General features: G+C 38.9%; 1 protein-coding gene across 1 annotated transcript in view; it reads right to left on the bottom strand.

The window, feature by feature from the left end:
- LOC136851027 (uncharacterized) overlaps window positions 1-26522 on the bottom strand; it is a 77515-nt gene that overhangs the window by 30513 nt on the left and 20480 nt on the right. The window contains exons 10-28 of the mRNA XM_067125001.1: window positions 24660-24826; window positions 23130-23357; window positions 22356-22469; window positions 19811-19961; window positions 19526-19618; window positions 18840-18972; window positions 16381-16550; window positions 15245-15703; window positions 11785-12766; window positions 10753-10985; window positions 10440-10532; window positions 9957-10076; window positions 8956-9150; window positions 7879-8055; window positions 7422-7535; window positions 6081-6146; window positions 3189-3289; window positions 2395-2584; window positions 388-591 (exon numbers count right to left, since the gene is read on the bottom strand). Coding sequence (XP_066981102.1) covers window positions 388-591; window positions 2395-2584; window positions 3189-3289; window positions 6081-6146; window positions 7422-7535; window positions 7879-8055; window positions 8956-9150; window positions 9957-10076; window positions 10440-10532; window positions 10753-10985; window positions 11785-12766; window positions 15245-15703; window positions 16381-16550; window positions 18840-18972; window positions 19526-19618; window positions 19811-19961; window positions 22356-22469; window positions 23130-23357; window positions 24660-24826 — 3990 coding nt within the window. The remainder of the gene's footprint in view (window positions 1-387; window positions 592-2394; window positions 2585-3188; window positions 3290-6080; window positions 6147-7421; window positions 7536-7878; window positions 8056-8955; window positions 9151-9956; window positions 10077-10439; window positions 10533-10752; window positions 10986-11784; window positions 12767-15244; window positions 15704-16380; window positions 16551-18839; window positions 18973-19525; window positions 19619-19810; window positions 19962-22355; window positions 22470-23129; window positions 23358-24659; window positions 24827-26522) is intronic.

Raw genomic sequence — 26522 nt, forward strand, 5'->3', positions numbered from 1 at the left:
TACATTCATTATGCGTACATACGCGCATACAAATCTAAAACTAAAGTGATGAGAGAAGGATAAGGTATGTTCTGTCACCAGGAAAGAAAAGAAAGGAGAGAGATTATGGCAACAGCAATACCAAAGTAATCACTTTTCTGACGAGAAGCTCCTTTCATCATGTTGAAAGGCAGTTGAAACCAGTTTGGTTAATGACAATAAAAATTCAAGAGTCTTCACTGCCTTCCACTTCTCTCACTTCTAATCCCTCTCTCGCCTTCTCTCATGACTATCATGTCACTAATCCTTGCTAAAACAACTCTTGAAGTGGTTACATTCCTTCAAGAAGAAGAAGAAGAAGAAGAAGAAGAAGAAGAAGAAGAAGAAAGAGGACCCCATACCACTAACCTTTATCTCTTCCCATTCAGCCTCTGCATGCCAGGGCTCGGCCCAGTCTCCGTGGGACTCGAAGGACATGCCCAGTTTCTTCAGGCCGTCGAAGGGCGTCTCCAGACTGATCACGACCATCCTTTCGTCGTCGTTGAACCATCCGTCCTTATGCATCAGCATGAAGTGACCCTGGATGACCTCGCCTCCATAGCTGGAGGAGAACTGGAAGGAACGGAACACTCGGTTTCAAACAACCCAGCATTGTTTCAAAATGTGCCTGAGGCGCAAACTTTACGACCAAAAGGACTAAAGATTCCATATTCAAAAGAAAATAAGGTTCAGTTCAAACCGAAGTGAGATTGTTTATAGTACTCGAACCCAAACAATTTTAACTAGAACGTCCGAAATCAAAATAGGTCTAAGTTCTAACACTCGACAAAACTAAGAAGCACTTGGGGCGTTTAAATCAAATTCTGTTTTTGCTCAATCGTTCCAACCAATCCAAGGTAAGTCTAGTTCGGTTGCTCAAACGAAAATAAACTGGTTCAAACTAACGTTACTCCAAATTACGATTTACATTAAACATTTACGCCAAAGGACGCTTAGCTCAAATGTTTAAAACAGGATCATCTTAAAAAAAATCTGAACTCGAGTAAGGTTTAGTTCTCGCGTCAAACCAAAATAGATTTCCTATCAAACATTCAAACCAAAACAGATTTAAGTTTAAAGGTCCAATTTGCCAAAACAATTTTTGTTAAGATGTTTTAACCAAAATAAGCCTAAAGCCAATCAATTAAACCAAATTAGATTTAGTTCGAATGCTCACAACGAAATAAGATTGGTTCAAATATTCAAACCAATAATTTTAGCGCAAAAATTCAAACCAGTAAGATTAGTTCAAACATTCAAACCAATAATTTTAGTTCAAACATTCAAACCAATAAGATTAGAGCAAACATTCAAACCAATAAGATTTGTTCAGACATTCAAACCAAAACATGTTTGTATTTTCAGATTCAAGTAGAAATATATTTTTGTTCAAACGTCTATACCACAATAGGTTAAGTTCAAACGGGGTGCTACTTTTGCTCGTTATCTATGCGTCACCTGCTAGTACTAAACATGGCTGAAGCTCCTTGGGACGCCATGTTTAGTACTAGCCCCTCGGGGATCAAAGTATTATATACAACCCACTTCTGTATTGGGTAGTCAACAAATTATATTAATGAACGAAATCTTCGTGCGGCCGTCTACTTTACATTTACCATACGGTGTTTAGTACTAGCACCTCGGAGTAGGTGACGCGTACATAACAAGCGAAAGTAGCACCGTTCGAACTCCCTCGCCAATATAAGTTTTAGTATGAGAAATCAGAATCAGAATGATAAGTTCGAACGAAAGTGGAAGATGGTGTCTGCCAGAGTTGGTCTCTCATTTAAACAAAGTCTCGCCTGTTATTCAGTTACTTTAGTGATGACAGTTCGTTCTGGTATAAGACAAATTGTGATCCCAAGTATCCGTCATTTAATAATGATCAAAGTACTCAAGTTGTCGAATGCTCCCACACACACACACACACGTGTGTGTATAATATATATTTTCTTAAATATTTTATGAAATATTTAAGAAAACAAGGAATAATCTTGAAATCATTCACCTTAATTGCGTTTCAGATAATCCAGCTACTCATGTGTTATTTAGAGGGATTTAGGACAATATTGTGCCACGATTAGCATATTGCCTTTGGTAGAAGGAAAACTGTTCTTTTAACAGTAATATGAAAAATATAAACAACTCTTCGTGGATGAAAAAACAAAGCTAGATACCATCACCTAAACATCGTTTCATAACGGATGAAAAGAACTCTGGAGTTATATATATATTATATATATATATATATATATATATATATATATATATATATATATATATATATATATATATATATATATATATACATATATATATGCACAAAAGGCACGAAACACTTCGAAAGAATAACCAGGGCACAACCTCTTTTCGTACCTGCAAGTCCCTTGTTTTTCCGTCGTATGTCTTCTTGAAGGTAACTTCTGACTGCTGGGTTTCTCCTGAAGGGAATGTCAGCGTTGCCTGTGCCTGTCCTTCCAAGTGGTCATCCTCAGTGTGGGTAAGCTGGCCTGCGAGTTCCAGTTGGCTGTCCAAGAACTTCGCGGTCCCACTATACGAGTTGTCTCTGCAGAGTCAGTTATTATTACTAAAATTCTATGCAGGTCGTATATTCGAAAGCCTTGAAATTATAATCAGTTTTGGGTGAGGACTAATTTTAGACCAGCTGTCATGCCATGTTATTTTTTAGATTAGAAATTATGGGAAAATCTAGATTTCAGGTGTTTTTACTGGAGTTATGGCAAAAAAAGTGAACACAGCTGTGGCCCTGTATTATAGCCGGGTTACTGAATGCTTGAGTCTAATAAGTAAAGTTCTTATAATTGAAATCCGTTCTTTCGGAGCTGACGGTAATCACGATATGCATCCTGAGTCGATATCACCAAAGCTGATTGTAACTGGTGGAACCCATGGTACTCACTACCAACGAGAGGTTAAAATTTAAGTACATAAGCCAATCATATAAACTAAGGAGAAGCCTCAGTGATATCGCCTGCTGATAACATCACCTCCTACTTTAGATCGCGTTGTCGTACTCGTTGAGTATTGCTTTTTAATTGTTTTTACACATGATTGTGAATAATAATGACAATTCAGTCTATGTTTTCAGCGCAGATATTCAAAATGCTATGTTCCCCTATGCGTGAGTGACTTTACTCCACAATACTCACCCCGAATCAGTCGCTGTCAGGTGGAACATGTCATTACCCTGTGATTGTAGGTACGTTTCGTAAGTCGTACTGCTTTCCTCCGTACGTCTTTCAATGCCGTACTGCGAAACAGAAAGGAAAGAACATTAAAAAGAGAGAGGAAATCGTAAAAGGGAAGAAGACCACGCCATTTCAGAGGAAGCATTAAATACGTACTCATTTCCTAACCGGATATATTGAAAAGACTGATTGTCCTTAACTGATGATTTTTCCGGCAGATACCTATCAGTTAATCAGTCTTTCTCCATTTTGGTTCCTTATTCTTTCTGGCTTTTGTACAAAAGTTGAGCCACACGTACGCGGGCTTTGACAGTTAACAGGAATAGTTGGCGAGCAAACAACCGAATTATCTACTTTCGTAGCTGTAGAGTTGAGACCATGGTATGAAACGACGACACTGCTGGACGTAAAAAGCTAAGTACGGTATTTTTGTTTCATTGTCTATTTACTTCTTTTTTGCTAGAGAAGGAATACAGTTTTTTTACATTGTTGTCGATGTTTCGTTCGTTAAGATGTCCCGCTTAAACTTGCTGGTCTCGAAAAGACGCAGCACATTTTAATAGAGTTATTAAAAAAAAAAAAGAATGTTTATGGAATTTTAGAAGTGAAGCTTTTAAGGAATTGAGAAAGAAGTGCTGCAGCACTGCAACAAATAGCAGCAGAAATGATCGGGAGTATTAAAAACGTCGCCAAGTGATGTAAAAAAGAAATTGGACGATCTCAGAAACCAGCATCGCCGAGAAATGAGACAAATAAATGCTTCAAAGAAGTCAGTAACTCGGACTTCTTTGAATTATATATCGAACCAATTTTATCGTACTGCATTACCCCGGCTGCTTCTGGCCGAGTCTTCAGAATTTGCACACTGAGGGACAAAGAATGACGATAGTCTTCGGTTAACGTAATACATCAGCATTTAATGTAAATTTCTATATTTGCCAGCGAATATTTAGTAGCTAAGCACCTCACTCTCTCTCTCTCTCTCTATACATAATGTATTTATATACATATATCATTAATAGCTTTAATTGATTTAGCAAATGTGTATTGTACATATATGTAAAAATTATGATAAAATATCTACTTTAAGTTCTTAAGGAAATTTTACAAATACACTAACCAGCGAATATAGTGCTGCATGCATATATGCACATATATGGCGAACCCTTAGGCTTAATGCATGCTGTGCATGCGGCACTAAATTTTCCTCCAATACCTAATGAATATGAAGTCAAAGTAGATATTTCGCTATTTATTATAGTTTTTAAATATACATACGATAAATATCACCTAACCCTATAAACACCTATTGGATTTCATACTCTACGTCCACTGCATCAGCAACAATACAATGCGAATTCAAAATCGTGCGCGCGCAGAAGGTAAACGTTTGCTGGAAGTTAGACTGATGATGTAATCGGGCGGGCAGTCAGTAACACAAGCTGAGTGAAAGGAGAACGTTTGTCGATCCTCCGATCTTGCGTGTTCTAATCGCTTGGCGTTACAATACTATTGTAATGTGTTCAAGCTTCTTGATGGTTATAGGACTATTGCAGTGTATAAGCGGTTATTCTAAGGACGTTACAGCACTATTGTAATGTATTCACGCGTTTAAATGGTTACAGGACTATTGTAGTGTATAAGCGGTAATTCTTAAGGAAGAGCTCCGCACGGAAATATTTCATTTTGACTGAACAGTATCGAAAAGGGTGTATATAATACAGCACAGGTGAGACAATTTGAGAAATTTACTGAGATAAAGAGAAATGTGTATTCTTTCGTTTATAGTTTTACTTTCATCCCCAAGGGCCTTGTAGTAAACACGGCTTCCGCCATGTCTGGTACGAGCGCCTCGATGAACGTAAAAAGAAAAAAAAAGGCTAAATTTTTCATTACTTCGGTATAGCCCTCAGATTATGTTACCTGTGCTGCATTACATACACCCTTTCTATGCAGTTCAGTAAAAAAAAAATCATTAATAAACAATATCTCCGTGCTTAGCTCTTCCTTAGAATTACCGTTAAAGCTTATAGAGGGTTGGCGGATTAGTGTGAAAGCTTGCAGATCGTCATAGGACTATTGCAGGCTCAGGCATGCGGAAAGTTTGTCAGAGGCAAGCCTGTGTACGACAAGGTGAAAAGTATGTAAAATGTTTAACTACCGAAGTTTATCAGTTCGCAGAGTAGATTGTCACTGTACCTGCTACAACTGGCGCCGCAGAAAATGTGATTTTTTTTTTTTTTTTTGGTGTTCGGAAAAAATCAAAACGTACCGTAGAAGTTCTCAGGAGCGGGAAGAATTATCATTCTGGCCCAGATTTCATATGAGAAAACGTTTTATAAGGACGTGACAGAAAAATAATTGAAAAATAATAGGAGGGAAGAACTAAGTCAAAAAGTCTGAGGGGAAAAGACAAAGAACAAATCACATATCAAGAGTCAGGTAAGTTTTGTGCGTTTTCGTTTAGGCCTACTGTTATCACCAACACCGTATTTAGTACAGGTCCAGTACCTGAATACTGTTAAATTCATCATTGAAATATTTCATGTTTTCAAACAATTTTTCTTTGATTTTGTGCGCCATTTTATATTCATATGAGAAAGTAGGCAGTAGACTAAGCTGGTAATAAAAATTTCCTCAAGAAGGAAAACATTTGCTGCTCTAATAAAACACGTATATATATATATATATATATATATATATATATATATATATATATATATATATATATATATATAGTTTTGAGCGTGCGCGAGCGCGTGATAATTGTACGTAAGCATACATATACGTGCAGAACTGTGACAACTTGCATGCGTCTAGGTGTGATGTATCCACTTTTTTTTTTTTTACGGCCTTTATAAGAGGTTCTCCTTCGGCTTTGCGCTGGAATGCCAGATTGAACATGAAGTCTGGATCCGTCTGGAAAAAGAAATGAGTTTCAATGAGCGGAAAAGATAATGCGAAATGAGAGAGACAGAGTTTCAGTCAGCGGAAAAGGCAATGCAGAACATGGGGGGTAGGGAGGGGGAGAAAAAGAAGTAGTATTGCAGCTCCTGCAAGATGTGTTGTAAGAGAATTTTGTGTGTGTGTGTGTGTGTGTGTGCGTGTGAGGGAGAGAGAGAGCGAGAGGAGGGGAGAGATTATTGGTGTGTGTATGTGGGCAAGCAAGGGAGAAACAGACAGACAGCCTTGCGAAAAGAATTTTTGTTGCTGAACAAAACATTGTGATTCTCATTTACGGTGAAAAGTGATGCTATTTTGAATCATATTTTTGTAAATGTACTTTTTTAAAATTGTATAATTTTCCAACGAACAGTTATACTTATGTTATAAATTTCATGCTGAAGTCCTGGAGTAGATTATACAGTTCTTATTGAAAGCTTATGAGAGAATGAACTGAAATTCATAGGTTTTCGTCCAATAACGTTACATCACGAAAGAGAAGACACGTTGAAAAGATATCCAGCTTACTTTCTTGAAAATATTTCATGACACTAAACAGTTTGAGTAATTATTGTTGCTGTAAGACTTGGATGACATTGTGCAAGCACTTTATGACGAACAGCCTCCAGGGTACGAGGAAGAATGCCCAGGTAAAATTGATGCCCAGTTTAAAATAAATCCCAAGATAAAGAAATCCACGATTACAGGAAATTCCTACCTGATAGATACGCCCAGTTGAAATAAATCCCCACTTGAAACAAATGCCCAATTTAAGAAATACCCAAGTTCCTCGTTGGGAAAGTCGGTAGAGTTCTCGGTTAGCACTCTGCTAGTCCCGAGTTCGAGTCTCCGACCGGCCAATGAAGAATTAGAAGAATTTATTTCTGGTGATAGAAGTTAATTTCTCGGTATAATGTGGTTCGGATTCCACAATAAGCTGTAGGTCCCGTCGCTAGGTAACTAATTGGTTCTTAGCCACGCAAGATAAGTCTAATCCTTCGGGCCAGCCCTAGGAGAGCTGTTAATCAGCTTAGTGGTCTGGTTAAACTAAGGTATACTTAACTTATTTTTAAAGGAAATACCCAGTTAACAGCAAAGCTCAAATAAGATGAACGTCCGTCTCACCGATTAAAGAGTCCATCTCCTCTGAATCAAACAACGGATTGAACACATAAATTCGGGACCAGATAAAGAGGAAAGAATTTCCACGTTACAAGGAAACAAATTGTGGTTGAAGCGACCAAACTTTACCTCTAAGAAGACATTGAGGGTGTTTCCTTCTTGGCAAGTGAAGAGGAAATTCTTTTTGTGCTCTCCCCACTCGACCTCGTGTTGAATAGTGTAGGACCAGTCGAACCAGATTGCCTGAAAAAAAGAAACGTTAATGATAAGGGACTACACCCGCACACTTCATGCGATTGCACCAACGTTAGGACCAGTGTGAGCCAGGCAGTAGCTGATGATGAGTCAGCAGGTAGATTTATGGGGATATTGTGTAATACTGAAGCATTATATAAAGGGCCCATATGACAAGTACCAAGAAGAAAACTAAATAAGGCAGAAAAGTTAATTAAAGATAAGTCAACGCAAGGAAAGACGAAGAAGGCAACTCATGAATGACAGCAATGAGAAACAAATGAAGAAATCGGCGCAGGAAAATGAAGACATTAACGAAAGAAGAAGAGAGAAAGCGCTCCCAACAGCTTACCTCCGTAGATCCTTCAAACTGGCTCCAGTCTTCGTTGGAGGATGTGGAGGCCTTCAGGCCGAACTGATCGTTGCCATATCCGGCGTGGACGTCGAAGGAGGCGTTGAAGGGCGCCATCTTGTCGTAAAAGGCCTCCACCTGAAGTATGCCGGCAGCTGGGCCTATGACGTCACTTGACTTGAAAAGGAAGGAATAGCAGTTACTTGAGAATATCTTTGATATTTCTGACTTTAATTGACTACTAAGTGGTCGACTGGAAGGCTCAAAGGGTATGGAGGGATTGACTTGAAATGTATTTTCTCAATAAAAAAAAGATTCCAATGTTTTCTATAAATAAAAGAGGTTTCACATCAAGGCATAACCAAGTCAAGGTGGTCAACCTCTGTGTAGAATGAAAATGTATAATTTTCTCCATAAAATCAAATATGTAAAAGTACGTTCATATCACATGTGACTGACCAGTCTATGAAAGAACAGTCGTGTGTTTCTCTTTTAGTAACTATCTTTCTGTAAGTTCATTTACGAGTTCACTCCCCAGTCACTACGTAGACTGAAAATGTATAATTTTTTCTCCTAAAAATCAAGTACGTAAACGTATATGTATATCACATTTGACCGACCATTCCATGAAAGAACTGGCGTATCCATATCTTTTAGTAACTATCTTCCTGCAAGTCCATTTACGAGTTCACTCCCCAACCACTACGTAGACTGAAAATGTATATTTTTTTCTCCTAAAAATCAAGTATGTAAACGTACATTCATATCGCATTTGACCGACCATTCCATGAAAGAACAGGCGTATGCATCTCTTTTAGTAACTATCTTTCTGCAAGTCCATTTACGAGTTCACTCCCCAACCACTAAGTAGACTGAAAATGTATAATTTTTCTCCTAAAAATCAAGTGTGTAAATGTATATTCATATCACATTTGACCGACCATTCCATGAAAGAACAGGCGTATGCATCTCTTTTAGTAGCCATCTTTCTGAATTAGTGTCATTTGAGAAGTCAACCTGGTTATTCCCGAAAGAGGCCGGGAGTAGGCCCCAGAAATGAGTCCACCGTGTACTCACAGTGATGAGCATCATCCCAGGCTGGCTGAAGTCGATCTCGTGGACGAACTGCACCACGAAGTCGTTCAGGTGGAAATGGAAACCTCCTTGCAGGTGCAAGGGGTCCACTTCGTACAGGTAGCTGGCCGAGAGCTTCGTGTTCACGTCCGCGCCGAGGCTGACCTCGACCTCCCCGAGGAAGGCGTTGTCGGATATCTGAAATGGTTGGATAGATAGAATTTAGAATTGAGGCCAAAGGGCAAGCGCTGGGACCTATGAGGTCATTCAGCGCCGAAAGGGAAATTGACAGTAAGGCGGTTTGAAAGGTGAGACAAGAGGAAAAACTGGCAGTTACACTATGAAACAATTGTTAGAGAGGGTGGAAAGTCAGTTGGGAGAAAGAGAATATGAACGGGGGTACAGTAAAAGGAATGAAAGAGGCTGCAGCTAGGGGCCGAAGGGACGCTATAAAGACTCTTAAGTAATACCTACAGTGCACCACGTAAGGTGCACTGACAGCGCTACCCCCCACGGGGATCTGAAATAGTTAAACCGCCATCGTCCCGTCTTTTAGTCATTTTACTCTATACCTGTTAGCATATGGAGGGACTCCGTGATATGACTTCAGATTCACTTCTGTGTCATGTCACAATGCCCCCTAATTGTGATGTTTGTGGTCAAATGCAGATTATCACAAACCTCAGTTAACCGTGATGTTTGTGGTTAACTGCGTGATAAAATACTAAAAACCAACTGATTAGTTAAAAACCTCAGTAGTATTTTGTGATAATCTTGATGTATTACCATTATGTGGCGCCAGATTATTGAATAGACAAAAGGTGAAAACGGACATGAATGATATTTAACAAAAGACGAAAGTAAAGGACCTCCCCCAAAAAAAAGGATATAAAAAACTGATTTAAGAAATTAATGAAATGAAAAAAAAAAAAAAAAAAAAAAACAGAAAAATGACCAGTAATCAACCATAATCAAAGAGTCATTGGAAATATTCTGTTACAGACCTTGTAAATTGCCTGACCGAGGTAGTTCACATCAAGCTGGGGGCTGGCGAAACTCAGGGTGACCTCAAAGTCTCTCTCCTTTTCCGTGGCTTCATTCTTGACGATAACTTTCGATGTCACCTGGAGGAACAAGTAAATAAAGGAGTGATATGTATTATATTAAAGTGTGTATGTATATGTATATATATATACATATACAGTTATGCATGTATGTATATGTGCACACACATGTATACATATATACGTACTTCCATACATATATAATATATATATATATATATTACATATAAATAAATGTATATATTACATTATATATGTATTATATATATGTGTATATATATTATATATATGTATAATATATATATATATAATATAATATATATATATATATATATATATATATATATATATATATTATTTATATGTACATTAATAGAAGGCATGAACTATTATCATGTCTATTAGAGTGTTCTCATTAATTACCTCAGTGCCAACGACTGTCACATTCGTGTCCATGATTGCGTGGTCTGAGCCATAGTCGTATTCCAGCTCTACGTTCGTGTTTCCGACGCTCGACTAAAAGAGAAGAATAAAAAAAAAGAAATAAGTAGCATTCAAACGCGCTCAAATTTCCCTTGGCTTCTGATCCAGAAAGGACAAGAATATGGTCAAGTTGAGACTCCCTGGGGCTGAATTCATAGTTAAATGCCTTTGCAACCAAGTTAAAGAACATTCAGTGAACAGTACAGGTGTGGATTTGTTAAAACGAACAGTATCAGCAGAGAATTCATCCTACCTCAACCGACAGGTAACCGGTGTGCCTGACACCCGCCGCCTCCACAAGCAGCGTTTTGTCGAAGGTGAAGGCGAGCGTGTTCGGTTGGTCGCGACTCATGCCGTACTCCGAGTCGATCTGGACAAGCGTCTTCTCACCGTTCAAAAACAGGGTCCCGGATGTGGAGCCGAACACTTCGCCGATCGCCACGTTTCCCTCGATTTTGTGCTGATCGTTGGTGGCTTCCCACGAGGCTGGAGGTCAGGATAAACTAATGTTCAGTGGCTATTTCACTATTTTTATTGGATGAACATCAAGACCAACAAATAAATTTGCACTTTTGCCATAACTCCCTCTTTTTCTCTAACTCTACATGCACATGTACACACTATATATATATATATATATATATATATATATATATATATATATATATATATATATACATATACATATATATATATATATGTGTATATATATATATATATATGTATGTATATATATATATATATATATATATATATATATATATATATATATATATATATATATATATATATATAATATAATGTGTGTGTAATTGCAATAGCCACAGTGCCTTCTTAACTTCTCGAGTTAGTCGCACTTTTTGGGTACGCTTGATATTACAAATCTGAATTACGTAGGAAGATTCAAACCCGCACCCGGCGTACAGAACGTGGTTGCATAGGCGGCCTGACCACAAGAAGGATAAATGTCTACTGTCGCTCATACATTTATTAGAGCTGAATAGACCTATCTTCACCATCGTAGCCAAGTGTGGAATCGTTTGCACATGGATCTGGAAAGCTTTGTGATTGACAAGTGTATCCAAAAAGTGCGGAATCGAGATGTTAAAGGCATTGTGGTATTATACTAATGCACCACACACACACACCTACACACACACACACACACACACACACACACACACACATATATATATATATATATATATATATATATATATATATATATATATATATATATATATATATTTGTATTGAAAATCACTTGCAAAAATTTTTAACTAACCTTTGAAATCCAGAGGATTTTCCATCTGACTGCATGTTGCATGACCTTCCAGAAGAAACTGGCCAGTGCCCTTCTTGAGTGTTCCTCCAAAGTCGAAATCAAAGAAACTGTCCAGATTCAAAGCGATCTTTGGTGTTACCGTGAAACCTGTTTCATCGGTTGTCACGGGGACGGTGATCTCGAAGTTTCCTTGGGATACAGAGTCTTCCGTGTACTGGACGGCGAACTTCTTCAGGGCCGCTGTGTTTTCGTAGCTGCCCTCAACGTCGTAAGATTTCCCTGGGATTGCTAAGGTTCCCTTCGCTTTACCAGGTCTCAAGCGGACCTGTAAACTGACCTTCCTGTCAACAGAGGATCCTGGAGTGTCAAAGGTGAGCTCATAATCCTTCTTCTCGTTCTTGTAGAGGAGTTGGTAATAATCAAAGGTGTCAGCTTTCGTCAGGGTGTATTCAGCGCTGTACACATCACCTGGAATGGACTCTTCGGAATCCGTGTAGAGGAGCGCCCGTTCGGATGAGCCACAATACTCAAGTCCAGTAATCCTTCTCGTATCATCAGGCGAGCAATATTCATATTTCTCATGTGCCCCCTCATACTCTGCTTCATTCCAGTCCTGCCTGTGGTTCTCGTACAGCGCCACCTTCACTGATGAGGTCACGCGTGCCAGTTCCTGATTTGGTACGTTGAATTGGAAGTCTGCCAACTTTCCATTCTGCATGTCTACTTTCAATCCAAAGTCAGCACTGGAGATATGTGTCGAGCGTCTCCTGACCCCACTGGTGGAACCATAACCATCAATCATGAGCGTTTCGTCCATGGCAAGCACTGTTGACGTTGTGATCTGTCCTTCTAGTTGTATGTCTAATAAGGAGGTTGCGGAAAATTCTGTTGTGTCCACGTAATTCATGCTTCCGGTGGCATTGAGGTGTAATCTCAGAGGGAATCCGAGAATAGTCGGGCTCATTAATTCTTGCTGGAGAATCTGCAATGTGGAAATCACAGGTAAGGCATCATCTCCACTGGGCGTCAGAAAAGCTCATTTCAAGATAACTAAAGGAACTGCAATGTGGGTAAAACAGTGAAAGAATCTCAAGGCACCGGAAATACAGAAAGTCTAGCCAGTTTGTTACAGACATACCTGACAAGCAAATCTGAATCTCACTGTGGCAGATATTTGATATGGTTAATCATGATTAGTAAATAAAAAATATCCCTTCTGGTAAAACAAGTTTAATTAGTGCTTTACCTCTTACCCAACTATTCTACTTTGTTGCAATAGCTAACCATCATGCTTTTTCTGGCATTTGGCCTTGTATAGTATATTTGTGTAATTCTTAATTGGACAGGAACTAACACTGTAATTCTGATAAAAAGAATAATTGAATGTTCATTGGCTAACATTACAGAAATCAAGTACCTTCCAATAAGTAGTTCCTGCTCCTCTGGACATATATAAAACTTAGAACAGAAACCTCTTGTTGATAAGTATAATTTTTATTCACACACCACACACACACACAAACATTTGGGGGCGCTATTTTTGATGAACCTTGTCCTCTCTTCGTATATTGCCGTGTCTCTCATATCCTCTCAATTCCAGTGTCTCCATCTCTTAGGCATTTCTATCATTCGTGTCCCTAGCATTTCCATTTCCATGATCTCTTTCGCAACATGCCACTCATCAGCATTCTCCCCTATCCCATCTTTCGGTGCCTACGCTATCTCAGCCTTGACTCCTGGACTTTATTTTGACACTTCAGTGAGTTTTGCTGGTCCTCTTATGCATTAATTTCTTTCATATCTCTTCTCTTCACTCCACTTATCCATTTGAGTATCCTCATTTCTGCCACACCTAACTTTTGTACATTTTCTTCAGTGGTGCTACTTCCAGTCCACGGAACATGGCAGGTCTTACCACTACCTTATGCACCTTGCCCTTCAGCCTAACAGGAACTCTATTATTGCAGAGTATACCTAATAACCACCTCCAATTATTCCACCCAGCTTGGATCTGATGGTTAACCTCTTTGACTACATCACTCACCGCATCTATTATCGAGCTCAGACACTTTCTTGATGTTTACTTCTCCCAGCTTAATTTTCATTTATTCAGTCTTTGTTCAACTCTAACATATCTCCACCTATCTAGATTTTTCCCTATCTCCTTTTTAGTTTCTGCAATCAAAACAATGTCATCTAACACCAAGAGGGGTGGGGGGATCCCTCCCTTACATCCAAAATGACATTGAACAGGAGGGGCTCAGCGCTGACCCCTGGTGCAGTTCTACCCTGACCAGGAAGCTACTAGTAGTCATCCCTGCAGTGCCTCCCATGGTGGCTGTTACATTTCTATATATTTTACTAATTAATGTCATGTATTTTTCTGGTACCTCCTGTCCCCTCAAGCTTATCTGCACTTCCTGTCGAAGTACTCAATCACTATGCTTATTTTAGGTCAACAAAAGCCATATGAAGGGCCCTCTCCTTCTCTGCACTTCTCCATTACTTGGTGTAAGGGGACGCCTCCTCTCTCTTTAGATTAGGTATCAGTTGTTCAATCTCTTTTTTTCTGGTGTAATTTCCTTTCCCGTAATTATCTTTACTGGGGCATACCCACAAAATATTTGAAGGAAAATTATAGGTGGAGGACTTAAGCAGAGGTCAGAATTGGAAGAAAGCAACTTGGATTTATGAATCAGAATTTGATGGAATATTTTCTATATGCAAGGTAATGGAGAGATACAGATCCTATGGTCTTTACCGATCCAGAAAAGGCATATGATAGTGTACATAGACAGGTGGCACTGGAAGGATAGCACCCTCTGAGTCTTAGTGAGATCTCAGAAGTAAGGTTGCTAGCACCATGCCTTTTTCACAGCTTGGTTGACTCGTAGCGGCAGGCTGGACACAAACCATGGCCTTTATTATTGCTCAGCACACTACCAGGTGAACCACGTCAGCCATGTGTGTGTATATATATATTGCCTGCTTGACACACACACACACACACACACACACACATATATATATATATATATATATATATATATATATATATATATATATATATATATATATATGTATATATATATATATATATACAGTATATGAATGTATGTGTATAACTAAATCACGAAAATATGGAACGTGGTGTATATATAAATAAAGACAAAATCCACGAAGGAAAGAGAAACAATGGAGTGCTGCAAGGCCTTTTAACGTGTAGTCCTTTGCTTAGCAGCAGGTGAAGGACTATAGGTCAGAAGGCCTTGCAGCACTCCAGTGCTTCTCTTTCCTTCATGGATTTGTCCTTATATATATATATATATATATATATATATATATATATATATATATATATATATATATATATATATATATATATATATGTGTGTGTGTGTGTGTGTGTGTGTGTGTATCTTTGTATGTGTGTACATAAATATGTGTATAAAAGTCTTACCTGGAAGGACCTTGGGTTTGGCTTCTCCCGCATGACTTGCTGCAAGAACTCCCACAGATTACCACTGAACATGTCTTGGTAAAAGATCTCGCTGCCGAACAGCCTGAAATGGACGATCGCCTTGGGCTTCGGTGGTTCTTCTTCTCCTCCTTCGGCTACCTCGTTCGCAGTCCTGGATTCATCATACATTTCCTGGAATTTCTGGATCTTGTCGTCACGAATGTCTCTCTTGGGCCTGATGGTTTCCAGCACCTTGTTGATTTCCTCATTCTCGAAGTATTTACCCTTGTTGAGGAGCTCTTGCAGAATATCTTCCATGTTCTCGAATTCTCCTATGATCTCGAAGGCCTCGATGCTGTTTTCCAGGAAATCGACCTGGAATTTGTGGTGTTCCATTCGGGGGAAGTAGGACTGAGGCGTGAAGATGAGGTCGCTGTCTAAGCTGGCGCCGATATTCAGCTGGAATCAAAAGGAATTCAGTGATTTATCCAGTCCAGTGAAGTCAGGGATTTATTCTACCTGATTAAGAGTGATTTGCCTTCGTAGATGAACGTTAGTTTGTCCTATAAAATTAAAAATAGTTTTTCTTACTAATATGAATTCTGAGTTATGCCAAACGAAGAAACTAGCTTTTCCAAATGAAAGGTAATTTTGAAGGGTGTTTTGTGTTACTAAATGAAGAATTATTTGCTTTATCAAATAACTGGTAATGTATCGTAACAACTGAAGTGTGGTTTAACCAACCACATTAAAAGCGGCTTGTCTTACAGCACGGATGCTGATTTTTCTTACAAATTGAAGGCCAATATTTCTTGCTAGCCAAGTTATTGGTTTCAGGAATCAGAAACCATAATGTAATAAATCTATATTGCCTTGAATGAAATATAAGTAAAGCCATTCGAAGAATCTGTCATTCATGAAGGCTAAAATAATTATGACATAAAATGCAGGCAGGCATTGAGGACAGTGACTTCAGAATTTCAGAAAAGCTTAAAAAACTTATTCCCAGAAGACTGCTAACAGAAAAAGCGGCCCTAAAAAATTTGGTTCAGCTGTCGATTAATGTAACAAATGCACATGTAGATCGAGAGACTGGTGGCCGTATAGACGGAAAGCCAGGGGTGTCAAACACATACCATTTCACTAAACTGTGCCCAGCGATAATTTCTAGAAGTTCGGAAAGCGTTGGTGCCGAATTTGGCTCTCAGGGTGTGGTGGTTGGCCAACTGGGAAAGCTCCCGGCTGCGTGAGCTGCCGCCAGGCTTCTCAGCCAGGTTGTTCACGTGGGTCCAGATGTACCCTCCAACTGTTGAAAAAGGAATAAAGATTTAGAGTATATCCTGTGGGTCTTGGTTGAAATGGTAATCGTTAATTTCTGTAGGGCAGATTTTTCCCAATGAAAAATCGCTAAGGAAAATGTGCACATATGATTGGAATGACAGCGAAACCTAGGATATTAGATTAAATGTAAATAATCATTTCTAGTTTTTTGGTATTTTTCAGGCTGTTTATCATTTTGTGTGAGTGTGTTTTAAGCCATCACTGTTCAACACAGCTTAATGTACCTTAACCTGTGTTTATTGAACGATTAGCTAAAGTCATGGGCATAGCCTGGATTGGGCAGGAGGTAGAGTCAAGCAACCCAGAATCATAAATTTTGGCAAGTAGAAACGACTGGGTCATGATAATCATAAAAGTTCAGGAATGTACCTACTACATGCCAATTTACGATAATAAAAAAATCTTGCAGCGACTTCTTTAAATGAAAACCATTGAAACTGCATGAGTGATCTTAAAATTTGTGTGAGCATGAATGTTCGGTTCCTTTCCTGACTGAAGCCCTAGTTATGTCCATGGTGTCGTAACTATTGTGCGCGGAAGTTTAGGGTGTTTAGTACCTGGACAGTCCCTGTGTTATTGAATGCATTGATGTTAATGAACTGGATACCAGGCAACTTAACATTTAATCTGATATTTAACGTGATAGTCAGTGAATGGCCAAATTTTCCGTATAACCAACCCGAGAATGGAACCAAAGAAACATATCGGCCTTAGCTCAAAGGGCAAGTCGTCTAGAAAAGTTGTCAGTGTCTTTCTTTATTTTACTGGGCTCTTAAAGACCCATGGCCGTTGACATGTGACTGCTTGACGTCAGTTGCATTGAACTCTTGGTTTTGTAGAGAACATAATGCAATGGATATATACGGTTTAGTTTGATTTTATTTTTTTCTATTTTGAGATGTGATTATGCTTAATTTTTTTATTTTAATAGATTATTTACGTAGAAGTGATTATACACCGTGAACAAAGTTCCCTCTTTTTATTTTATTTTCTTGTGAAGTTGTTTCTCACGTAAAGAAGAAACTCGACAGTCTGCTATTTAGGCCAAATAAAATAAAACAAAAATATTCTTTCAATTCTCTATCAGATTGATCAAATAAAAGTAATTATGTACAACACTGACATGTCTTCCGTAACTCATACCGTTACTATGGCTAGAGACGATGTCAAGTGGCCGCGTTTTCTGGTAGCTTTTAACATGCAGCCTCTAAAGTTAATGCCAATCAGTCATTAATTATTCTAATTTTGTTCAAAATGGAAGTCGCGGATGGTGGTTAAAAGTGGAGTCGCGCAAACGAGCTGTCTGAGTCCTTCAGCATCTATCTAGCCTTCAAAGTTTGTGTTGAGGAGGTAATAGTAAAAGTCTGTATCTGCAAAGTGAATTCACTGATGTTTGCTAAAGTGGTGTCACATGGGCACGTGTTCTGACGTTTTGCAGCATCTAGACTCCAATGTTAGTGCCAGATAGTCAACAATTTATCTACATTTTTGAAAAATTAAACTCACTAATGATTGCTAAACCAGTGTCACACAAACATTTCTGGTAACTGTTCCTAGCTAGCCTTCCAACTTAGTGCCAATTAGCCAGTAATTTTTCTAAATTTGTGCAAAGCTGAGGGCTCATGTTTGTTTAGGCAGCGTCGCGCAAATGTGCCTTCTCACATTATTTGTTCCGAGTACAAAAAATAAACGTTAGAAAACCAAGTCACTCATGTTCGTTGAAGTGGTATGTCTTGACGGCAGCTTCTGACACCTTTTAGCATCTAGCCTCCAAAAATTTGTGCAAAGTAGTCAGTAACTTCCCTAAATTTGTGCAAAATTGAATCAGTTTTTGTAGTTTATGTTTATTAAGGCAGTGTAACGTGAGAATGAGCACAAGAGACTTCAATTTTGCTTAAATTTTTCTGGCTACTTGTCAGAGGGTTTGCCAGTAAAAACACAAGACTTGAATTGGCAAGCCAGTGTTGGCTATATGGCATAAATATTGGCGGCAAGATATGACCGAAAACGCACTTGTGTGACACTTGGTACTCTCAGTGCTCCACCAGGGGGCCTGGCTAAGTTACCTTGTTTTTATTCTTATTCTTTACGTGAAACTTGAATATTTCACAGGGTTTACTATATTCCTCTGAAAATCTGGTTTCAGTCATGTAGCCCATGGCGCTCGCAATTTCATGATAAGTTCAGTGAAAAAGCACATTTGTCAGGAGAGTCAGGCAAAGTAAAAAATCATGTTTCTTATATAGCATTTTACCTTGATTAACCTCTTCTTTGTGTAGGAGATTCTTGACGCGGGTGAAGAACTTAGGCGTCTCAGGGGCACACCTGACCAAGGAAAGATAAGCCGCGATGCGGACTTCCACTTCATCGTCGGCGTCGTCAAGGATCTGAAAGAGATCCAGTTGTTTTGCTTTCATGAAACTGTTGCTGAAAGAGCTCTGTTATTCAGTGAAGAGATCAGGAAGTGAGGTTTGAGTGAGAGAGAGAGACAGATAATAAGTAACCCAGATGGAATGGAATACAGAGTTCAGGCCAAAGGCCAAGCACTGGGACCTATGAGATCATTCAGCGCTGTAAAGGAAATTTTGAGAGTAGGTAGGTTTGAAAGGTGTAACAGGAGGAAAACCTCGCAGTTACATTATGAAATATTTGTTAGGAGAGGGTGGATAGCAAGATGGAAGAAAGATAATATGAATGGAGGTACAATTAAGGAATGAAAGTGGTTGGCGTTAGGGGCCGAAGGGACGCTGCAAAGAACCTTTAGTAATGCCTACAGTGCACCCCGTGAGGTGCACTGACGGCACTACCCAGTTACGGGGTAGTAACCCAGATGTTGCTAGAGTCCGATTATTTTCGAGTTTTGTGCATATGAGTCAGAAATTTATGCATGCATGTATGTAAACATCGACAAATCCAGGCATTTAAGAACAGGTCCTTTACCTGCCATGGCGTTTCGAGATCAAGATGACGGCAGTTGACTCGTCTGTAGGTTTCAAAAGCGGCCACCCTTATCTCGGGTTTCATCAGCTTATTCTGAAAAGAAGAAGAAAAAAGGGTGTTTTGTTATTGTTCTTGTAGACGTCTCCCTTCCTATGTTTGTCAAGCTTTTGTGACCTTCATGTGGGGTTTTTGTTCTGGTTTCAAGTTGATGTAGAGTTTGGGATTACTTTTCATCCCTGTGGAAATTACGCCGGTCAGGAAGCTCTACTGAATACGTAACTGTACCTTGTAACATCTCTCGATGACGTGGCCCTCAGGCAGGACACCGGCGTTGGAGAGCGCCCTCAGAGCATGTTTGACGTGGAGGAGTTCCTCTTCCGATCCTCCGTAGCCACAGGAATCGCCTATCTTCTCCACGGCGTAGTCCAGAAGAGGCCTGAAGGCAAAGGGGACTCGTTTTCAGGGACCATTGTACTGAATTGTTCAAGGGATTTTTCTCGGTCATTCGAGGGACCTTGATATTCAGGTCGAAAGGGACTCTTACCTTTGAGGGTCCTTGAAATTAAAAAGTTAAGGGGATCTTGTTTTGAAGGTCTCTCGAAGTCAAGGGTAAAGGAATTCAGTCCTAAATGACCTTCAAATTAAGGGTAAAGGAGTGCAGTCCTGAATGACCTTCAAATTAAGGGTAAAGGAATGCAGTCTAAATGACTTTCAAATTAAAGGGTAAGAATGCAGTCTAAATGACTTTCAAATTAAGGGTAAAGGAATGCAGTCCTAAATGACCTTCAAATTAAGGGTAAAGGAATGCAGTCCTAAATGACCTTCAAATTAAGGGTAAAGGAATGCAGTCCTGAATGACCTTCAAATTAAGGGTAAAGGAATGCAGTCCTAAATGACTTTCAAATTAAGGGTAAAGGAATGCAGTCCTAAATGACCTTCAAATTAAGGGTAAAGGAATGCAGTCCTGAATGACCTTCAAATTAAGGGTAAAGGAATGCAGTCCTAAATGACTTTCAAATTAAGGGTAAAGGAATGCAGTCCTAAATGACCTTCAAATTAAGGGTAAAGGAATCGATCCTAAATGACCTTCAAATTAAGGGTAAAGGAATGCAGTCCTGAATGACCTTCAAATTAGATAAAGGAATGCAGTCCTAAATGATCTTCAAATTATGGGTAAAGGAAATGCAGTCCTGAATGACCTTCAAATTAAGGGTAAAGGAATGCAGTCCTAAATGACTTTCAAATTAAGGGTAAAGGAATGCAGTCCTGAATGACCTTCAAATTAAGGGTAAAGGAATGCAGTCCTGAATGACCTTCAAATTAAGGGTAAAGGAATGCAGTCCTAAATGACTTTCAAATTAAGGGTAAAGGAATGCAGCCCTGAATGACCTTCAAATTAAGGGTAAAGGAATGCAGTCCTGAATGACCTTCAAATTAAGGGAGTAAAGGAATGCAGTCCTGAATGACCTTCAAATTAAGGGTGAGAATGCAGTCCTAAATGACTTTCAAATTAAGGGTAAAGGAATGCAGTCTGAATGACCTTCAAATTAAATTAAGGAATGCAGTCCTGAATGACCTTCAAATTAAGGGTAAGGAATGCAGTCCTAAATGACTTTCAAATTAAGGAGTAAAGGAATGCAGCCCTGAATGACCTTCAAATTAAGGGTAAAGGAATGCAGTCTGAATGACCTTCAAATTAAGGGTAAGGAATGCAGTCCTAAATGACTCAAATTAAGGGCAAGGAATGCAGTCCTGAATGACCTTCAAATTAAGGGTAAAGGAATGCAGTCCTAAATGACTTTCAAATTAAGGGTAAGGAATGCAGTCTGAATGACCTTCAAATTAAGGGTAAGGAATGCAGTCCTAAATGACTTTCAAATTAAGGTAAGGAATGCAGTCCTGAATGACTAAAATTAAGGGCAAAGGAATGCAGTCTAAAATGACCTTCAAATTATGGGTAAAGAATGCAGTCCTGAATGACTTCAAACAAATTAAAGGGGTAAAGAATGCAGTCCTAAATGACTCTTCAAATTAAGGGTAAAGGAATGCAGTCCTAAATGACCTTCAAATTAAGGGTAAAGAAATGCAGTCCTGAATGACCTTCAAATTAAGGGTAAAGGAATGCAGTCCTAAATGACTTTCAAATTAAGGGTAAAGGAATGCAGTCCTAAATGACCTTCAAATTAATGGTTAAGGAATGCAGTACTAAATGATCCTTCAAATTAAGGGCAAAGGAATGCAGTACTAGATGACCTTCAAATTAAGGTTAAAGGAATGCAGTCCTAAATGTCCTCCAAATTAAGGTTAAAGGAATGCAGTCCTAAATGACCTCCAAATTAAAGGAAATGAGGTTTCTAAACTTGAGTGCCGTAAGGATTACTTGTTTCCTTGGCCTTCGAATTAAAAGTAAATGGGATTCATTCAAGACATCATGCCTTCTAGGGGTAAAAGGAAGTTCGTTTTAAGGAGCTAAAACTAAAATGGCAGTGACTTATTTTGAGAGTCCTTCGAATTAAGGTCAAAGTAGTTAACCGTCCCGAAGAGCCCCTGAAGTTAACGATAGAAGTAGGATTCTCAATGTCTTAAGGGTCCTTGAAATTAAAGACAAAGGTATTTTTTCTTAAAGAACCTTGAAATTATTGGGAAAGTTTTGTTTTAGGGACCCTCAAATTTAAAACAAACCGGGTTTATCTGAATGGACAGTGAAGTAAATAACTACTCTAGGATTCATAGTAAAAACAATACTTGTACTAAACAGACAGGAAAAGCCTCGGTGGTCTCAATCATTTTTGTTCTTAATGACTGGTACAAGCAGACTTGCTGAACTCACGTGGCGTGATCTCTGCAAGTGAAGAAAGGATTCCGCTGGCAAAGATGATACACCACACTGGAGGCAGCCATCACAGTCTGGTGCTCGACAGCCGCGTTGTTTTTCAGGCTACTTCTAGGAAATGGGAAAAAGAAAGAATTAAATATAACATATATATATATATATATATATATATATATATACATATATATATATATATAATATATATATATATATATATATATATATATATATATATATATATATATATATATATATATATATATATATATATATATATCACAAAATACCACAGAATCGTTCTTCTCAGTGATCTACAGCAGTATCCACAGTATTAATCTTGATTGTAAAGATGAAATGTATTTGTAAAAAATTTATACAGAGCTTAAGGCTTTCGTCATCCTTCTATAGACTTGATCAAGTCCACAGAAGGATGGACAAAGCTTTAATAATATTAAGCTCTGCACATATTTTTGGCAAATACAATTCGTCTTTATAATCAAGATTATTATGGTAGAGCCTACTGTATATATATATACAGGTACTATATATATATATATATATATATATATATATATATATATATATATATGATTGATATAAACGTATGATAAATGAAACAATAAAAGTCATAATGACAGAAGTGTTTGGGAACTCAAAGCATATGTTTATAATGGGAACAAATGATAAGTGAATCGAGTTATAGCTGATGCATAAACCTAAACAAGTATACGCCGACGCAAATAATTAAACAAGGAGATGCAAGGCAACTACAATGCAAGTGCAGAGCAACTCACAAGCACCAAATGAGGACCCACTAAGAAACTCACCATCAGATATTTAACGGATTCTGGGTGAGACTTCGTATGGAAATGGACGCCCACCAGCCACCCAAGGACCCTGGTCTCTGGGAAATACTCGGGAGATTCCACCGCCAGCCTCGTCAGGAGTTTCATGCAAGCACGAGACTCGCAGAGGACGGCTGCGTCCAGGACGAACTGCCTGTTGGAATAAAAAATTGCTTTTTGAAACGAATCTGTCAGCAGCCTCGTCCATCGGCACTGCTGCTTATGGCGTGCGCGTAAGCTAAGTGGCTCACCTACACCACATCTGTCCTCTGAGGCTTCTTAAGTCTCGCCCACTTTCTTCCCTGTCACTGAGGCATGTTTCGGTTGGCGGGACCGAATCCAGAGGTTTCACGCCAGTACTCTTATTCCCTTTAACTCTTTCTCCCCCGTACGGAGGTAGTGCCGTCAACGCACCTCACGCGGTGCACTGTAGGCATTACTTAAGGTTCTTTGCAGCGTCCCTTCAGCCCCTAGCTGCAATCCATTTTATTCCTTTTACCTTACCTCGCTCATATTCTATTTCTTCCATTTTACTTTGCAACCTATCCTAACAATTATTTCACAGTGCAACCGCGAGGTTTTCATCCTGTTACACCATTAAAATCTTTTTACTCTCAAGTTCCCTTCTCTGCGCTGAATGATCTCATAGGTACCAGCGCTTGGCCTTTGTCCTAAATCTTACATTCCAATTCCTTAAACACTCTCCTACATTTACGTGCTAATAATGGTAAGGGCTCGTTCTGGCACAAGGCCTGCTTGATCTAAACCGCCCACCAACCGAAGTAGCTTGTCATGACCTTTATTCCATTATGTGACTTTGGGTTCTTTGCAGCGTAACATCGGCCCCCAGCAGCAGTGCTCTCTGCCTTTTATCTTCTATCCCTTCCCTTTGGGATACTTCGACTTCGCCTCTTCGGGCGAGCCTTAGTGAGTCTAGAAAGTGTGACCTAGAGGTCTCGCCAAACTTGCCCATCAACAGCGTTTGCACCCAACATAAAATGATTATTTTGACTTGTTCAAAAGAAAACGTTACAGTAAGTGGATACAGCCAATTGTTGAGACTAACTGAGCTAATGTATATGAATAACGAGAGTAACTTGTAAAAAACGCCCCCGTTTGGGGAAGTGCCGTTAGTGCACCTCTTAAGGTACACTGTAGGCATTACTCAAGGTTCTTTGCATCCTTTCACCCTAGCTGCAGCCCCTTTCCTCAACACTGCAGCCCTCCTTCATATCTTTCTGCCATCTTACTTTCCACTCTCTCCTAGCAGTTGTTTCATGGCGCAACCGCGAGGTTTTCCTCCCGTTACGCCTTGAAAAACTTCCTAGTCTCAATTCCCCTTTCAGCACTGAATGACCTCATCTTAGATCCTAATGCTTAGCCTCTGGCCTCAATTTTACATACCGTACTGTTGTAGAGAACGTCCCCTATAAACACAAAACGACAGGTGGATTACCTGGTCTGTTGCAGAGAGGAGTAAGTTTCCCAGATGTCATCCATATCAGAGTCTTCCTCCAGCTGACCAAGCAGAGTGACGACGTGTGAGAAGGCGGAGGAGCGTTTCTCGATGATTCCGGAGTCACTGTTCATAGTGGCTTTGAGGTACTCTATGGCGACTCGGAGCTGGAAATGACCAAGGACTTGACAATGGAGAGAAAAGTAAAGAAGAGGAAAGAGGACTGGGGAATGAAGAGAAAAATAAAGAAGTAGGAGAGGACAGAGGACTTGAGAATGAAGAGAAAAGTAAAGAAGAGGAAAGAGGACTGGCGAATGAAGAGAAAAATAAAGAAGAAATGGGAGAGGACAGAGGACTTGAGAATGAAGACAAAAGTAAAGAAGAAGAAGAGAGGGAAGAGGACTCGAGAATGAAGAGAAAAGTCAAGAATAAAAAGGACAAGAATCGAGAATGAAGAGAAAAGTAAGTAAGAACAAGGAGAAGAAAGAGGACTCGAGAATGAAGAGAAAGTAAAGAAGGAGAAAGAGGAGAGGAAAGAGGACTCAAGAACGAAGAGAAAGTAAAGAAGAAGAAAAAGGAGAGGAAAGAGGACTTGAGAATGATAGGAAAGTCAAGAATAAAAAGGAGAAGAATCGAGAATGAAGAGAAAAGTAAGTAAGAAGAAGGAGAAGAAAATTTACTCGGAATGAAGAAAAAGTAAGAATGATGGAAAGAGATTGGAGAATGAAGTTGAAAAGTAGAAGAAGAAGAAAGAAGAAGAGGAAAGGAAAGAAGACTCCAGAATGAAAAGAAAAATGAGAGGAAAGAGCCTCCTATGAAGTAAACGAAGACTTTAGGAATCACAGAATGGGTATGCGAGATGTGTATGAATATTCAATGAGCTTTCTTACTACAATTCCCTTTGGGTGTAAGTTAGTCTCAAAGGTGTAGTGACTTCGATGTTAAAGGGTTATTTGTGACTTAACATTTTGATATAGCAAAATTATTGGTAACTGTTGGAAGGCATATGGCAGTAATCATGTATTTAATTGATCTTAGTCGAAGTATAAGTGAAAATCGCAATAAGATGTTTACATAAGAAAACATTTAAAGTAACAGAAAAATATTACTTAAAACCCAGTTTTCCAATAGTTCAAGCTGTCCATTTATATTAACAATATTCCCTTGTGTATACTTCTCATCTGTCGAACTGTTAATTTGATTAATAAATATTAGAGCTACAATTTAATGTATAAAAAAGTAGTTGGAAGAGTGTTGAAACTTAACTCGAAATTTGACATTGGCTGGAAAATGCCATTTCAGACTCTCTCTCTTTCTCGCTCTCGCTTCTTTTGTTTTTAAGCAACATACTGTAGATTAGAAGATTCAAATACTGAAAATACCTTCCTTTCTCACTCTGACTACGATGAACTAAAGGACTCTCTCTCTTTCTCTTTCCTTTCTGAGCATCATGAATTGATAGAATTAAAAGATCTCTCTCTCTCTCCTTTCTGAGCATCATGAATTGATAAAACTAAACAATCTCTCTCTCTCTCTCTCTGATGTCAGCAAATTCCTTAAAATCAAATGACTAACTCCAACTCTCTCTCTCTCTCTCTCTCTCTGAGGATCATTAATTGGTAAAATTAAACGCCATTTCTCTCTCTCTCTCTCTCTCTCTCTCTCTCTCTCTCTCTCTGAGTATCATTAATAGGTAAAATTAAACACTATATATATATATCTCTTTCTCTCTCCCTGAGCATCATGAATTCGTGAAATCAAATGACCAATCTCTCTCTCTCTCTCTCTCTCTCTCTCTCTCTCTCTCTCTCTCTCTCTCAATCATTAATTGGTAAAATTAAACGCTCTCTCTCTCTTTCTCTC

Source organism: Macrobrachium rosenbergii, chromosome 23 (assembly GCF_040412425.1).
Source record: "Macrobrachium rosenbergii isolate ZJJX-2024 chromosome 23, ASM4041242v1, whole genome shotgun sequence".
In the NCBI taxonomy this organism is placed as follows: domain Eukaryota; kingdom Metazoa; phylum Arthropoda; class Malacostraca; order Decapoda; family Palaemonidae; genus Macrobrachium; species Macrobrachium rosenbergii.